This window comes from Cricetulus griseus, chromosome 7, assembly GCF_003668045.3.
Source record: "Cricetulus griseus strain 17A/GY chromosome 7, alternate assembly CriGri-PICRH-1.0, whole genome shotgun sequence".
NCBI classification, from domain to species: Eukaryota; Metazoa; Chordata; class Mammalia; order Rodentia; family Cricetidae; genus Cricetulus; species Cricetulus griseus.
Window position 1 is genome coordinate 25,879,763 of NC_048600.1, and position 17,560 is coordinate 25,897,322.

The 17,560-nt window shown below is 46.1% G+C and overlaps 1 protein-coding gene across 1 annotated transcript in view; it reads right to left on the reverse strand.

The window, feature by feature from the left end:
- Positions 1 to 1,644: 1,644 nt before the first annotated feature.
- Positions 1,645 to 17,560, reverse strand: part of Greb1 (growth regulating estrogen receptor binding 1) — a 68,954-nt gene continuing 53,038 nt past the window's right edge. The window contains exons 25-32 of the mRNA XM_035448244.1: positions 13,702 to 13,863; positions 11,127 to 11,331; positions 10,256 to 10,430; positions 9,096 to 9,314; positions 6,333 to 6,468; positions 4,842 to 5,042; positions 3,982 to 4,120; positions 1,645 to 2,781 (exon numbers count right to left, since the gene is read on the reverse strand). Coding sequence (XP_035304135.1) covers positions 2,618 to 2,781; positions 3,982 to 4,120; positions 4,842 to 5,042; positions 6,333 to 6,468; positions 9,096 to 9,314; positions 10,256 to 10,430; positions 11,127 to 11,331; positions 13,702 to 13,863 — 1,401 coding nt within the window. The 3' untranslated portion in view covers positions 1,645 to 2,617. The remainder of the gene's footprint in view (positions 2,782 to 3,981; positions 4,121 to 4,841; positions 5,043 to 6,332; positions 6,469 to 9,095; positions 9,315 to 10,255; positions 10,431 to 11,126; positions 11,332 to 13,701; positions 13,864 to 17,560) is intronic.

Here is a 17,560-nt window from a genome sequence, read left to right on the forward strand (position 1 = left end):
AGTGTCGCAATAAACCCCTGCCTAAGTGGATCTGTCAGGTATTTTTCATAGCAACAAGTAGAGTAGGTAATACACTGAGTTTCTCAACTTCATGAGAAGTCATTTGATACAGGAGCAAGCAATCAGAAGTGAATCTGTGAGGCCACAGAAATGGTCATCCAACCATTAGGCTCTGTCGAAACAGCAAGTAAATTCTGAGATCTCAGGAGCTTAACCCAGGGCGGGGTGGGGGTGTCATGGGTTGTGGGTTCTTGTCATAGAACACCATTAAGAGGAAGAAGATGGCTCTGTTTATGGTTCCCCCCTTCCATTTCTTGGGGCCTTTCTTCTAACACAGCCACGTCCTAGAGTCAATACACAGGTTTCAGAAACACTGCCTAAAAGCAAACACTGGGCTTGCAGTGAGCAATCTTAAAAAACAAGAGAGATTGGGAATTTGCTTTGTGTTTGGGTATTCTGTCATACCAAAAGCAAAATAACTAATACAGTCAATCCTCACCTACCTTGAGACAGAGTCATTCATTGCTCCCGACTCTGTATGTCAGCCATGAGATTCAGGGGGTTCTGTTCCATCTCCCATGCCACCACACATCTATACGTGAGTACTGGATCTCTGAACTCAGGTCCCTATGTTTGTACGGCAAGTACTTTTCCCACTGAATGACCTCCCTAGCCCTCCATGGCATTATTCTTATTTCCCTTCCCAAAGCATACTGTCAGGCCATGAGATTTTCAGCAGGCAGCCCCAGGAAATCACTGGCTAAGCTCTGTCTTCTCAAAACAATACAACCTGTATCCACCATACAAACAAGAAACACATTATATGTTTTATTTATAAGACTGGAACAGTCTAGAGTGTCAGTTTAAATTAACTAATAAAACAGGGAAAATGGCATAGGAGCTGCTATTTACAGAAAACAAACTGAACTAGAGGATATCAGTTTTGTTCCAAAGCAGGAATCATGACATTCACAAAGCGATTGTTTTATAAACATTGATCTAAATATTTTATACCTGTGTATTTTTCCCTTGGGGGAACAAGGTTGGCAGTAAATCTTTGGCATCAACTTGAACAGGTTTCTCCTTGGACTGTCACCAAGCATAGTGTTTATCCATGTCTAAGTGGGCACAAGGGTTGTGTTCTGATTAAGTCTTCAACAATCTCAGTTTTTCCGTTACCCATGGGACACTCCTAAAGCACTGTGATCTCAGATGGAGCTGGACAGTGCTTTGAGTTGAGCTTCTGGTCCTTGCCATGGCTTGTGCTCTTTGCATCATAACCTGTTCATCTTTCAAATGAGAGCAATCATTCAAGGAGTCCTGCAAACAATACGCCAAGCACCTGGCCACCAGGTGGCGTCCTAGGGCATTGATCTAAACACCGTTGAGGTAACACACATCTGCTTGCTTCTCCCTGGTCCAACTTTCTCTGGGCAGGCCAGACTCAATCTAAATGAACTAAGATGAATAAGAAAACGCAGGCTGTCTCACTGAAAAGTGTGCTTCAAAAAAATTATAAATCTGGTTCTTAATTGTTTTTTTCTTTTTTAAGATTCTTTCTCGTGTGTGCATGTGTGTATGTGTGCTCTCAGGTATGTGCGCGCGCGAGCACACACACACACACACACACACACACACACACAGAGAGAGAGAGAGAGAGAGAGAGAGAGAGAGAGAGAGAGAGAGAGAGAGAGAGGCAGGCCTGAGTAAAACAGAGAACAGAAGGGAGGATTGGATCCCTCGGAGCTGGAATTACAGGCATTTGCAGAACACGTGACTTGTTATCTATGTGCTGGGTTCCAAACTCCAGTCTTCAAGACTGAACATCAAGCACACTTAGACCAGCTCTCTGTCTGGCCTTAACTGTCTTGTATATCACTTTGGCTTTCATTATTTTTTTTTAATCATGTAAGCAATTTGGTCCTCTTTCCTTTGAAAGGCAAATCTTCGGTCCACTGCTACAATTCTAATTTCCTCCCTAAGGCCCTTTTGGTTTTACCCCATACTATTTAAATAGAGAGACATTTTTTTCTAAAGTAAAGCAATTCATTTTATCATATTAAATTGGATGCCTTTGGGCTAGCTTCTGCAAAGGAGACTTGTAGGTGATTAAATAATTCTTATTAAAATGATCTTTGTTTTTTGTTTTTTGTTTTTTCTTGTCTCCAGACTTTACAGTTAAAACATTCCTTTGGAATATTGCTCTGCAGGGAGTCATGGGAAACCTATTATGTGAAGTCATAGTCACCGGCACCGTGACAAGATAACCCAAGATTCTCTAGAGCAGGTCAAGTTTGTCCATGGAAGCATATGAATGACAGCAGAGTTAGCAAAACTTCATTCTGCATAAAATGGACTTTTAAGATAGCCCAGGGCATGTGGTCTGGCCCAGAACATAGTAGTCTTCAGTTTTCTGCCCATCGAGGACTCATGGCTGTGGCTTTAAATCATTATCTGTCACAGCACATTGTGACAAGTGTCACAAGGGGCTTCCCATGACCATCTCGGGGTATATCAGAGTTCATCCACCCCTTAGTCAGGGACCTTCACTAGCCTTGGTGGCAGGTGGGTCCTGAGGACCCCACACTCTCAGGAGCTCTGCCAGCCTCTCACTCTCTCAAACATGCCGTCCAGTGAGGAAAAAGAGTGGCCTATCTTCCTTGGCGTTGGCTGTCTGGAACTCATCTCTCAGCCGGAACTGCCACTCGTCTTCCAACTCTAGGCGGACAACAGTCTGGCGAAGTGAGTTCCGGTCTTGGCAGATCACACACAAGGTGGCTCCTTGAGAGGGCAATGACAGAGGCAAGGAGAGAAAGGGGTGAGTTCTCCCAAGAGAGCTGTGTGGGGATCCCATTCACAATAACCACATGGCTGGGTGGAAGTGCCAGGTGCCCAGTGGCCTCTCTTCCTGTCTGAGTGATGTCTAATCTCAGCATCCTAGATGGCAGCAGCAGGGATTAGGCAGGCTTGCTGGGCAGACAGTGGGGTGGGGGTGGGGGTGGGGGCAGAAAAGATGAATGGAACAGGGATGAAGGGGAAGAGAGATGTGAGCTTGATCCCAAATCAAGCCATCTCAGCTCCAGTCTGGGCTTTCAAGCCACTGCTTATCTCAGTTCAACCCTGTTTCCCAGTCATGTGGGCCTTGGGCAGCTTTGCCACATGCCCGCCATAGGAAGTCTCCATCTAAAAAGCTCTCAGCCTGCAGCAATCCATCCATCCATCTGCCAGGCTCTGTTCACAGGTTTTGTTCCTCCCTCCCTACATGTGTTCAGTCATCCCTGGAGCCTGGCAGGAGTGTCCAACCTTCTCACATTGAGACATCACATTGCTGACATTTACCAGATTCTGAATAAAGTTTTTAAAAAAGGTCAAAATTGCCCCACCCCACCTGCATGTTTTAAGTAAGTTTACCATTGCAGGGGTGGGATTCATATTCTAAGTTAACCTGGGGCATGTGGGACCCCCCAGTCCACAAGCTGGACAAACCTGTTAAAACACTGTTCCTGAGGTAAGAGGTTTGACCCTGCTCTTGCTAATTAAATGAATGAAAGCAAGGAAAATGGGCGAGGGACACTCGATGCCGGCAAGGAACTGGAGTAGGCCTGGAGCCACAGGTGGACAAGCATTTGTTTTCAAGGCTTTTCCAGCCTTAACCACTAACAAGAAAAGGAGAAAGTCTGTAGAAGAGACAAAGGAGGCCATGGTGACCTGAACCACACAGAAGCCTCTGAGGAACCTCGGGCACCAACATAAAGGACTTAGAGGGGAAGGGACAGAGAAATGAGAAATGCCTGCCATCCTCTACTGAATGACCCCTGGGGGTCCAGTCCCAGCTCTCTGCTATTTTGAGAGTTGAGGCCATTACTTTCCTTCTCTGAGTTTGTTTACCTTCTGGCAAATAAGGATCAGGCCTAAGGTCCTGTCAGCAGAGATGTAGGTGACAGTGGCCTATCAAATCGAGGTCCAGGCTAGGAGCATTACCTTTCAGAAAATGGAACTTCTTCAAGAAGTTGGCCCCCACGAAAGAGTCACAGAGGTACAGCAGGAGGCCACTGAAAGTCATGTCAGAGCAGCTGATGTTTAAGGAGTGGGGCCTGGAGCTCACATAACAAACAGAAATCTGGAAAAGAAGGGACCCACGAGAAGTGTCACCCTCCAGGAAGTATTCAGTCACACTTGGGACTAATATCCAGCAAGTACCAGGTGATTGGTCAAGCTCAAGATGGAGCTTGGGGAAGAGGTAGTTGTGATATCGCCAAGGTATATCCTTTAAAAAAAAAAATCAGTTCTAGGAGGTTTGCTCCAATTCATAAATTGATTTGAGAATCAGTAATGCTTTGCCATCAGAATTGGGTTTGAACCCTAAATTCTAGTTGATAGATTAACACAGCGCCCCCTGCCTCAGTTTTAGCAGAGGTCAAGCATGAGTGAGCATCTGAGATAAAGGCTGGAGCACAGGTTCTACAGTATCTACAGGTTCTAAGCATACTCACAGACTCTGTCCACCACAGGTCAAAAACATTTTGAGAATTGAATCTGTACTGAGTGTGCAGCTTCTGTGACCTTGTTTCTTTGAGCAGTATAGTACAGCTATGTACACAGCACCTACACTGTGATGGCTCTAAGTCAGCTAGAGGTAATTCCAAGTATATAGGCGGATTACATGAATACATGAATAATGCTAAAAGAGCACCGTTGTGTGCAAGGGACGTGAGTGCATGCAAATTCCTGTTACCCTCAGAGTTCTAGGCCGATCTCCATGGATCCCTAAAGGACACCCTAATTATTATTCAAGATCCTGGTACTGGGCCTCTCGCTCTGTGGATTCCAAGCCAAGTTACCTGAGGTCCTAGGTTAAGGTAGCAGTCCACAGACAACACAGGGTGGCTGTGGTTCTTCAGAGACAGCGGGAAGAAGCAGTGGCTGTGGTACTGGAGGAACTTCTCCAGTAGGAGCTGGGCAGGAGCCGCCAGGAACGTGTGTTTACTGTCTGGGGCACAGATGTACTGGGATGGCACAATGGCCACAGAGCTGTCGGATACCTGCCAGGAAGAGAGACAAGCCTCAGGCCACTCAGATACCTCAGATAAAATGAAGCACAACACTCATGATGTCTTGAGCTCAGGTCCCTGTCACCCATGTAAACACCAGTTGTGGTCACACATATCTGTAACCCTAGGGCTGGGAAAGGGACACAGTCAGGGCATGTCCCTTGTAGCTCACTGGCCAACCAGTACAGCCAATCAATGGCTTCTGGGTTCGGGGACAGATGTCATCTCAAAGGCTAAAGTAGAGAGCAGTAATGCAAGAGATCCAACAACAACCTCCAATGTCTGGCTTCACATGCATGCCGACACGTTTGCAAGCAGGCAAACACACATGGACACACACACACCCACCACCATCACCATCTCTACCAAAGAGAGCCTATGAAAACTGACTAATGATCATTCCATGAGAAAACAGATCCAACAGGAGCACATGCAGGCCTTGAAAACACTCCCACTGACCTTGAGCTACATAAGCATCTAGAGCATCGGTTTTCAACCTGAGGGTCGAGACCCCACTTGGCAAACCTCTGTCTCCAAAAATGTTTACATTACAATTCATAACAGTAGCAAAATTACAGATGTGATACTCTGAAACGGGCTTTTGTTCTCTTAGGAAGCTCTGACTCCTGCCTGTGGGTGACTGTGTGAAAACTGTTGCCAGATTCGGGTCTGCTCCAGCTCAGGAAGGGTCACTCTGCAAGGAGTTGGTGGAGACAGACACCGGGAAAAGACACCCTGATGTCACATATGAGGGCAAGAGTCAAAACATTATAAGCGAGAATCAGAGGGACCTTCAGGCAGGGGTTGACCGGCCTACCTGGCATTCTGGGGGATATCTAATTTGCTTTTTCTTAAAAGACTGGGTCTGCTCAGCTAGGACAACTGGAGTCATATCTCTCCAACTAGACCCCAGCTCATGGGCAGACAAATGTGGTCACTGAGCTGCTAGCCTTGTGTATGAAGCTAACAGTTCTTTAGCCAAGTACTATCCAATGGTGTGAAGAAAAGTCTAGATCCCTATAGCCTGCCTGGGTAGGGAGGGCAGGAGTGCACAAGAGAGGCCTGCTTGGTGGTCTTGCACTGTGCAGCATCACACTGGATGCTATTTAACATCAGAAGAGTAGAGATCAGTCCCCAGGGCCTGGTACCAAGTGTCCAATGCTCAGACTCCCTGAAAAGATGAGGTACAACCCTCCATCCCCAGGCTCCTACTCTCAGCTTTGATACCAGAGCAAGTTGGGTGTGGCCTGAGCACCTGCTTGTCAGTGCTGCTACACTCACCTTTGATGTGATGTGGAAGGACCTGTGCCCACCCACCGCAATCTGCTTCTTCATGACACTGAAGCGATTGAACCGGCAGAGCAGGAGGCCAGCACTGTGCACACGGAGGTTGAAGTCTACATCATCACATGTAAACCTGCCCAGGGCCAGAGGAGGAGTGAGTCTGACTGAGCACAGTTCCCAGTCCCCCAGACACCCGTCACGAGAGCTACAGTGTTAAAACACATGTCACAGTAAGTGATGGAACCTACCGCTAGGTGGAGACATGCCCTTTAGAGTTAATGGGGGGAGGACTGTTCTGATATGCTTAGAGGACCACCCCTACAAAGGTGGGTTCACCTTGAGAAGATGTTCTTTCCCATCCCAGAATTTCAGGCCCCTTATATGGTCCCTATGAGCTACTGTGAGGCTCAGCCATCCCGTCTGCCTTTCTGAGTCCCATTTCAGAAAGGCAAAACTCTTGCTTCTGTCCTCTTTTTTTTTGGGGGGGGGGTTTCAAGACAGGGTTTCTCTGTGGCTTTGGAGGCTGTCCTGGAACTAGCTCTTGTAGACCAGGCTGGTCTCGAACTCACAGAGATCCTCTGCCTCTGCCTCCCGAGTGCTGGGATTAAAGGCGTGCGCCACCAACACCTGGCGCTTCTGTCCTCTTATTTTGGGTGCTGGCCAAGGCCTAAGCAAGCTTGTGTATGTGTGTGTACACATAGGCACAAGCACTTTTAAACTACCTAACACATACTTTTGGCAGTGTGGCTGCCGGCCGCCCAGTGGTCCCTTCCACACCAGCCCTTCTCCGGCCTCTTGAGTGTTACAGCGCAACCGCCTTTGGGTCTCCTTTGAAACTCTAACTGGCCTCAAGCTTCCATTTGAGTCTGTTCATTTACCCTGAGCTTCCTCTTGACATCTGCTCTTAAATACTTTTTATTAATGACACTAGGAAGCCCAAGAGGGAACACTACTGATTTCCCCCAGCATTACATGATGGCACTCAGGGATTCTCCAAGATTTCCTATGATACTTTTTTACTACCTTTCAATTCAACTAGCAAAAAAAATGAACTTGTTCCTGTACCCCCTATACTGAATCATGAGGCTGAAGTGAACTTCACTCCTGTCTCAAAATCTTACTCTACTGGGGATGTGAGGCAAAATGGAAGGCAAAGCATAGCGTCACTGGACCCAGGGAGGCTGTGTGTGCCTGAAACATCACTTACATAAGGACTTGGATGTGAGTGCAGACACCATGAGGGACACTTCACAGACACAAGTCCACTGTACTGTCTGGTTTGTTTGTTGTTTGTTGAGACAGGGTCTCATGAAGCCCAAGCTAGCTTTGTATTTACTATGCACCAAGGATGACCTCAAACTCCTGGTCCTCCTGGCTCCACCTCCCAAGAGCTAGGACTAAATATAATTTATGTCCTGCTGGGGATCAAATTCAGGCCTTCAAATGTGCTAGGCAAGCTACAGGCCTCCACTAAGTTGAAAAAAAACATAAAAACCAACACAGCCCAGAGTGTAAAAAAAAATACTGGGTATATTTTTTTAGCTGAGACAAACAGGTTCAGAGGGAAACTACTGCCTATTCTGCAGGGGTAGTAAATGGGTGAACCTGGGCTCCAAAAGGATTGTCAATCTGACTCCAACCTCACACTCCCAAGTGGCCCACTGCCTGGCATTCAGGATGCTCAGTCAACAGACTTGTGGCTGGAAAGCAACTCATTCAAATCAATTTAAGTTTTCTTTGATGGTGTGGTGGTTTGAATAAGAATGGCCCTCATAGGCTCATAGATTTGAATGCTGGATCATTAGGGAGTAGTGCTACTTGAGAAGGATTAGGAGGTGTGGCCTTGTTGGAGGAAGTGTGTCACCAGGGTTGGGCTTTGAGGTTTCAAATGCTCAAACCAGGCCTAGTGTCTCTCTCTCTCTCCCTGCTCTCTGCTGATCCAGATGTAGAACTCTCAGCTACCTCTCCAGCACTATGACTGCCTGTGTGCCGCCACGCTCCCCTCCATGATGATAATGGACTAAACACCTGATCTGTAAGACAGTCCCAATGAAATGTTTTCCTTTATAAGAGTTGCCATGGTCATGGTGTCTCTTCACAACAGTAGAACATTGACTAAGACAGATGGTAACATTACTAAAAAAAAATGACTTATTTGTTGAGGAAGCCCAAGCAAAAGAAACACCCAGCACAAGGTAGGTCACTAAGGAAAACATCTATGAATGAAGGAATGGAGTCGAATAAAAATTCTATATATGTCTATAAAAATTCAGAATAATTACACAGCAGGTGAGGACTTCCAGGGCTGTGGGCAGAGTCACTGCTTCGGTGGCTGTGGTGATTAATCCTGCTTGTCAACTTGATAGGCTTTAGAAACACCATGGAAACCAACCTCTGGGCATGTCTCTGGGGGAATCTCTAGAATGGGTTAGTTGGGATGGGAAAATCCACCCTATATGGGGGCAGTGCCATTCTTGGGCTGGGGTACTATACTAAATACAAAGGAGAAAGTGGGTTGAGTATCTGTGCTCATCTTTCTCTCTCTGCTTCCTCACATTCCTGCCACCTTGCCTTCCCCACCCTAGTGGACTTAACTGTCAAACTCCCAGTCGAATAAACCTTTCTTTCCTCAAGTTGCTTCTGTCACATTTACCATGGTAACAGTATAGCACAGGTAGAGTGGAGAAGAATGTGAATCCTGTACAGGGCTCAGGGCCACTGGTACTAGGGCCAGCCCCCACCCAAGGACCCCATGCTCACCGGTTCTGGTTGTACTGTACATTCTGGGTCAAATCCACATTGAGGATGATGAAGTCATGCACATGGCATCGGGAAAAGGGCTCCTGCACCTCGCGGCCCCTCGTCTTGCTGGCCCACTTGCGCATGCCGATCAGGGCATAGTGTGTGATGTTAGGGGACGCCTCAATGTGCTGCATGACATGCTTCAGAGAGACATTCCTCTCGGACCAGGAAAACTCCCTGCTTGGAGGAAAGAGGCCAATGTCCCCGGGATGACAAGCCAGCCAGGGCATAGCTTCCTAACTACATGGACAGGGCTGATATGACCTGAACCCAGACCCATCCAACCAAGGGGCACCAGGTATCCTGGCAAGTTCTTCACATTTATTACTTTGAGGTGCAGAATATAGTCACATCCCGAGTATTGAGCCCACCTACAGATGATGGTTTGGTTCATCTCTACAGTGAAAGCTAACCTCGGGATTGATACCCTTCAAAAATGAGAAAACTAGAACCCAAAAGATTTTGCTGCATGCTAAAAGACACAAGCAAAAATCAATGCCAGGAGCAAAAGGTTCTAAGAGGATCAGGGCTAGAGCACAACACGAGGGGCATCTTGGGAAACTATCAATACCCATTTATTGATATGTGAAAAAAAACTATATGTGCTACACTTTGTTATACATGGTATACACGCTATACTTTGCTTTTGTGTGTCTATCTGTATATCATACTATGTATACGTTGTCTTTTTCATTTTTAAAGATTATATGTACATGTGCATGTATGTACCTGTCTGTGTATTTGGGTGCATATACTTGTGCACATGTGGAGGTCATATGAGCCCTTAGAGTAGGAGTTACAGGCATTTGCTGAATGTCTCTCTCGTTATGTAGGTTCTAGGATCTGAACTGAATCCTTGTGACTCTGAAGCCAAGTATTTCTTACTGCTGAAGTATTGCTTCCCAACCCTAATATTCTGTATGTATTATATATCTCAGTAATGGTTTTTTAAACTCAAAAGAATCAAGACATGGACAATGGGTCCACTTCTGCCACATCCGCAGCCCTGGCTTTCTGTCATTAGAGGCACACCGTGGTCCTCTAGGCCGAGATGGGACTGCCCATCACTGTCTTCCATGGCTCTCTGAATTTGGAAAAGTGTGCCCAGGCTGCCTCACCTACTCCGTTCTCCAGCACAGTCTACATCTGCTGCATTCCACATCACACAGGAGTCATCAGAAATGACGATGAAGGGCCAAATGTCCTGGGGCTTGACCCCCAGCTCCTCCTGTCGGTTCCTCTCCAGCTCCAGGTTGTGGTAGCACAGCTCTTTGATCAGGAAGTGGGCAGCCCCTGTGGTGGCCAAGTGACCTGACTCAATGTTCAATCCTGCACCCAGATTCACAAAACAGAGCCCACACCAGACACACCAGAAGCAATACTATATATCCGTCTTCTAATGACCACTGACCACCAGCAAGGAAACACCCCTCCATAGTTTATACACACATTTGTTCTTTTTTTCTAAAAGCTGAGAAAAATGAGTTAAATGAATAAACATTTTAAAATGATATTTATAAGAAAATTCTAACAGAGGGGCTAAGAGATATCTCAGTTGGGAAAGTACTTGTCTTGCAAGCACAAAGACATGCATTCAAGCCCCAGGAGCCATGGTTTTTATAAAGCTGAGTATGGTGGTCTGTGTGTATAATCCCAGCACTAGGAAGACAAAAACCAGCAGATCTCTGGGGCTCACCATCCAGCCAGTCTTGCCAAATCATTGAGCTCCAGGCAATGAGAGACTTACTTTCAAAAACCAAGGTGGACTACTTTGGGGAAGTGACACCAAGATCGTCCACTGGCCTCCACACACATGCATATTCACTGGCACACATGTGTATACACACAGTCAAGCACATCAGAGCAGCTTTGTCATTCCACAAGCAAAGAATTTAATGTCAACCACTCAGCTCTTTCCCTCTGTGAAACATTCTCCTGAGTCTTCATTGAGAGAGAGCATACCAGGCAGTGTATGTCAAAGTCACCTACCGACTCCAGCGCTGTTGAAGATGCTTGGGAGTACAAGCATGATGTGGTTGGGCCAGTATTTCTTATAAATGGCCATTTCATACTCCTTCACCACCAGCACATGTAGATGGTTGGCTCCATCCATCGCATGGTACAGATTAAAGAGTCCATGCTCATGACGGCCCGTCGTTGGAGTGAAGGTTGGGCTCTTGATACATTCATGACTCTGCAAAGTGGTGGGATAGCGAGGGAGGGCATGTGTAAATGTGGGCATAATGTTTTGCCCTGTCTCACCTCTTTCATGGAACCATGCAGTTGTTTCTGATCTCAGGGAGAGCACTGTGACTGGATATAGCCAATTAAGACATAGGGAAAATGATGCTGTCCCAGTTCAGAGCCTGGCCTTGCAGAGTGCACCCCCTCAGAATGTGCCCATGGCAAGGCCTGGGCTAGCCTGCTGGTGCTCAGAGCTCCACAGTGTAGAGAAGCATAGCCCAGTGAGGCCACTTGTTCCCACTGGCCACTAGCCAATGACAGCTAACCCAGACACAAGAGTGAGCTTGCTAAAATTCAGAGTAAGCATCCATCTTATCTTCAGGTCTCTCCGAATGAGAAGCTTGGGTGTTAGCAAAACCTAACTGGCATCTACCAGCTAACCAAATCCATCACCATCTCATACTGGAAGCTGGTCTCAGTAGGTGTTATTCCTGTATGCCCAAACACTCTGCTCACTATGGACATGGACATCCTATGCAGCCTAGATATCAATACTTGCAAGTGGGAATGTTTCATGCCAATAATTCTTCTTTGGTTCCTTGCTTAATAAGTGCCTCTGACTGAGCTACAGCTTTTGTTGCCTCTCAGTTACTCAAAGCACCACCGGCTATATACACAATCGGTGTTTGTGGGCTGCGGCTGGGAGGCTGGGAAAGTGAACTGAGTCTGAACTCTCCAGGTGTACCTACAAAAGGGCCACACCACCACCAGATCCCAGGGTCTCAAGATCTCAGTAACCAAGAGCCCTCTGGTGCTGTACAGTGATCTGCCTTGTTGTCAACAGTCTGCTGAGTCAGCAAGTCCAAGTCCAGCTTGACTGACAGCTGGTACTCTGAAGGAAAAGGGGGAGCAGTGTTCTCTGCTCCTGAGTGCCAGCAGGGGCTGGTAAATCATCTAGTAAACCCTGAGGCTGTCAGGTGGATGTGGGAAGCAAGGCACCCTATAAGGGGCATCTCTGTAAGGGGAGAGATGGTGAGGACAAGGGTTTAGAAACCTCCCTTGAACTGTTCATGAGACAAATGGTGAGATGCTGGGGATTATTTTCCCCAAAATGATGGGGGGAAAGAGAAGAGAAAACAGAAAACACAAATGACTGTGGGTTAGTCTCTGTGGACAGTGGGAGACAGGCCCTGAGGGACTTGGAATCCTTTTCCTATTCCTTCTACCTCATCCTAGCCAAACGTCTCATGACAGAACATTAAAGAAGTGGGGGGGAGGGGACATCTCACCCAGGTGTGCTTTTTTCCAGATGCTTCATGTTGATTAGTCTAAGTAATTCTTACAGCAAATGTTGTGGCTCTTTTTGATATAGGGTCTCATACAGCCCAGGCTGGGATGAATGTCTCCACAGCCTTGACATTCTGATCTTCCTGCCCCCACTTCCCCAGTGCCAGGATCACAGAATGAGTGACCACACCCAGTTTATGTGGTACTGGAGAACCCGGGCTTTGTGCATGTTAGGCAAGAACTCAAACAACTGAGTCCTATCTCCAGCCCCAGCAAGCTCTTTAAAATGAATTGTTACTGCCCACCTTTATAAGTAAGATATGTGACAGATAAGGTTTTAGTGGGGGGGGGAGGCGGGTAGGGGAGGACAGGTGGGAGAAGGGAAATGGGATTGTCATGTAAAACAATCCTGTTCCTAATCCAAATAAAAAAAGTTGGAAAAAAAAAGACAAACACTATAAAAAAAAAGCAGAATATTATTCATTGCTAGTAAAAAAAAAAATTACTCTCAGACCATGAAAAGATTAAGAAAGAACACTTGCCTAGCATATATTACACCTACCAACACAAAACAGATAGGGAAAGAATTAGGAACCCTCACATTTTTGCTAAGTGAAATAAGAATCATAAAAGGACACGTACTATATAACATTCTGAAAAAAGAGATGATGATGGTAATAACAATGATAGTATAGAAGACAAAATCAGTGATCATCAGGTACTGGCAGGAGAAGGAATGGAAGAATAAATAAGCAGGATATAGGACACTTCAGGGCAGCAAGACTATTCTGCATGATGTTATTGTGATGTTATTCTGAACTTATCTAAAATAAAATATACAACCACCGTGAAAAAAAAAAGTAAGGAAACTGGGGATCAGCAATATTAAGTGACAATTAACATAATTAGAAGGTGCTATAACAAGGCTCATGTGTGACTGACTGCCAAGCCCACACCTTCACCAGTGTCCCCAAGGTTCAATCATCATACTGTTTCTATGTCCTGCTCCAAATATCCCTGACTCTTCAGGTAGCTTTGTATCTACATGCCCAACTCAGTGATCACCTGGTCCACTGGAACTCCAAGTCAGTACCTTGTCTGTGACGAGGGGCAGACGCATGCTCTCCAGTTGGCCTCCAGGTTGGCTGAACACAAAGTGGTGCTCCTTGGACTTGGGGATGATGAAATGGAGTTGGATCTCCTCTCCTAGCATGGAGTAAGAGAAGGCAAAGGCGTGCAGGGTGGATTCATAGAGCTGAGATGTGAGGGGAGAGGATAGAGCTTTATCATCAGAGACCAACTTGCTTCCCCAAAGAATCCAGGCCCAGCCTGGCCATGACAACACCTGCGTCACACCCACCTCTGCCCCACAGTGTAAGAGAGTCACAGCATAGAGCATAAGATGCTCAGATATGGCTACTGGGTGAGCACACCCAAGACCACCCACACAGGGCCAGAGCTGGCTCCATCCTGAATCCCAATCATGCTTGCCCGGTCCCATCACTACCATCACTAAGTCTTTCTGCTCCTGAGATTTGACCTAGAGATGTGTGCAGGGGGAGGGAAGGGGTGTCTGTATCTGTGCGTGTGTGTGTGTGCGCGTGCATGTGGAGACCATAGGACAACCATGGGTGTCTGAGTACTATCCACACATTTTTTGAGACAAGCTCTTTGATTAGCCTGGAATTTGCAAAGTTAAGCAAGCCGGCTGGTCAGTGCACCCCAGATCCTCTTTTAAACTATTGTTTATTAAACATAGGTTTCACATCTATTAAATAAGCACTTTACCACTAAGTTAAATCCCTGAGCCATCTTCAACTTTTTGAGTTAGTGTCTAAGTTGCCTCAGCAGGCCTTGAACTTGTGATCTGCCTTGGTCACCTGTGTAGCTAGGATTAAAGGCCTGTGCCATTAGGATCAGTTTTCAGTTTTCATTTAAATAGGGCATTTTCTGTTGTAGGTGTCATGAGAGCTGGCATATAGCAGAACAGTAATAGCCACACAACCTTAACACACTCAGCCTTGTGCTGGGTACCATTCTGCCCCCTTTGTGTTGTCAATAATAACCCTGGGAAGGATTGCATTCCTAGGAGGCACAATTGCTATCCTACTGTATGGACACAGAGGCTAGCATCCACAGGTCCCAGGATCATTCATGTGCCCTGGTCTAATGTCACTTTCCTCCTACCCCAGGTGACTGTGTAACTCCTTTCTGGGAGCGATCCCCAGTCTAGTTTTGTTCTTGACTTGAGTAGTCTCTTGGATCCTCCTGATCCACTTGACAGTGGATCCTTTCCCACTTTCCCACTTGACAGTCCTCTGTGCTACACAGGAGCTGCAGAGGAAGGTGGCCGCCCAACATCCCAGCACACACTCCCTTCTATCTCCACTAGGGCTCTACTAGAGCCTTCTGGGGAGCAAGGGGGTTAGACTGGGGGGGGAGGGGCTATGTAGTAAAGGTGGCAATGGGAAGATTTGTTTAAAAATAAATAAGAGGACTCTTATGAGACAAAAGGAGAGAAGGAGCCAAGATGATATGGGGCCAGAATCAGATGCCAGCAGCTGGGTGATGCTCTTGCGTCCCTTACTGGACAGGAACTAGATCCTCTTGCCATCCCAAACAAGCTCTTATTTGACTCACTCCAGACCTATGCACCTCATGGACACAGGCCCCGGAGTATCCCCATCATCCTAAACACAGGTGGCTCTGCTTCCTGCCTCGTGTGCTTTGGGCTCCCACCAATACAGAGAAGAGGGAGAGATGTTCTTGATTTTAAGTAACAATTCGCCATTGAAAGCTAATGTGGCGAGTTGTGATTATAGCACATGAGTCCTTTTCAGTTTACTAAATTTCAAAAATCAAGAAAACAGTCTCACCACAGGTATGTATATGATATTCTAGCTGTTAGTGAGTACACAGACATAGAGAAGTTGCTTTTATATATTGTAAATTTTCCACATTTACAAGAGAAATGTTATCTGGAAAACTATAGTAACTGCATAATTAGGTAGGAAAATTCCCAATATATTAAGTTGGAAGCATGCTGGATAATAAGTTTATGGCATTGTTTTGGAGTAAATGGTTATAATTTTTGAATGCCTTCAATAGTTTAGCATGTAAATGATGCTACAGCAGGTAGGAACTGAGGCAGGAATCTGCAAGTGTATTAACTGAATCAAGATATTAAAATTCAATGTAAAGAAAATATAAACTCTTCCTGTCCAAATAAACTATATCCTGGTGGTGGAAAAAATAAAATAAAATCCAATGAAATGTAGGGACTTATTTTTTTATTATTATTAATTCAAGTTAGGGAACAGGCTTGTTTCACATGTAAGTCCCTTCTCCCTCTCCCTCCCCTCATCCCCATCCCTCTTTCCCCACCCCCAACCTACCCCCCACCCCATCCACCCACCACTCCCCAGGCAGGGTAGGGCCCTCAACAGGGGCTCTGCAAAGTCCACCAAATCTTCCTGTGCTGGGCCTGGGCCCTTCCCCATGTGCCAGAGTGTATCCCTTCACGTGGGATGGGCTCTCAAAGTCGGAAATGTAGGGACTTATTTAAAAAAAAAAAAAAAAGGAAATAGTTCACATTTTTTTTTTTTTTTTTGTGAAACAAAAACCTCATGCTGAAGGTGTGGAAAATGGCCTTCGTTTATGTGACACGAGTAGTATTTGGCCTATTTAAAAATTCTTTCCACTGCCATCCATAGTAAAGTCACATACTTAAAAATATGTAGAAAAAAAAAAAAAGGCAGCTGCTATATCTGGGGTAGATAAGCCAAAGGCCAGGTTGAATTAAAGCCATTGGATGTCACTTCCCTTCATAAACAAGACAAACAGGAAGCAGGAGTCCTTGTCTTGGACCTTTCCAGAAGAACAGTGGCCTTCAGATCCCCATCACGAGCAGGTGTCCCTGGTTTCTACCTGGTCCAGCCCTCTATGTCGCCCTGCCTCCCCTGCTTGGGTCTGAACTACAATGAAATTCTTAAATCTAAACTACTGGAGTCTATGTGTTTATTAATAGTAAAGACCAGTAAGCTTGGGGAGCCCATCCACACTGCAGCCTTTCCTACAGAGTTCTCTGAAGAAGTCAGCCTGCTTCTGGTGCCCAGGGCATTCTATGACCCGGTCTGTACACTCCCTCCTGGCTGCCTCTCAGGCCACCCACATCTTCCATTCTGTGCTCCAGCCATACCCGACTGAGATCAGTTCTCATCCCCACACTCGGCACCCTCCTTTTGCACATGCTATATTCCCTTTCACTGGCTTTGGCCCCTCAGCAAATCCCTACCGATCATTTCTCTACCCCAGCTGAATTGTAAAGGTTGAATATTCCGAATCTGAAACGCTTGATCCCAAGGATCATTCAGATTTACGACTTTTTTTTTCAGACCTTGTAACATCTCTATGGACTTTTCCAGCTGGGCATCCAAAGTCTAAAATCCCAAAGGCCCTGAGATCTGTCTTGAGCATCTTGTTAGTGATGACTTTATTTCCTGATAAGGGATGCTCAGGTTATGTTCATTTGTAAAGTAGGGATGGATGAGGCATAGGTCAGAATCCACTAAGAACCTAGATAGGATGCTTTTCCAGCCTGGGAACCCTGAATGAATTACGAGTATAGTTTTTAACACAATGCCCTGATAACCAGCTAGAGCCTGAGATATCCAGAGCCATGGCCCAGGAGTTTATCCATTTATTTATTCATGACAGGAAGAGCTGGTACATAAGGAGGACATGTGCAAGCTGCTGGTATGCAGTAGGTGCTCAATAATTCAAACTCCTCTCTTATCTATGTGATTTCTGTGCCACAACCATGTCATTCTTCTCCCTGCTTCATGCTGTTCTGAAATCTTACTCAGGTGCCCATCTCCCTTCCAGACCGTGAACCCTAAGGATGGAAACAAGGTTTATTTGTGTCTGCATTCCCAGGTCCTTCTAGTAAGTGC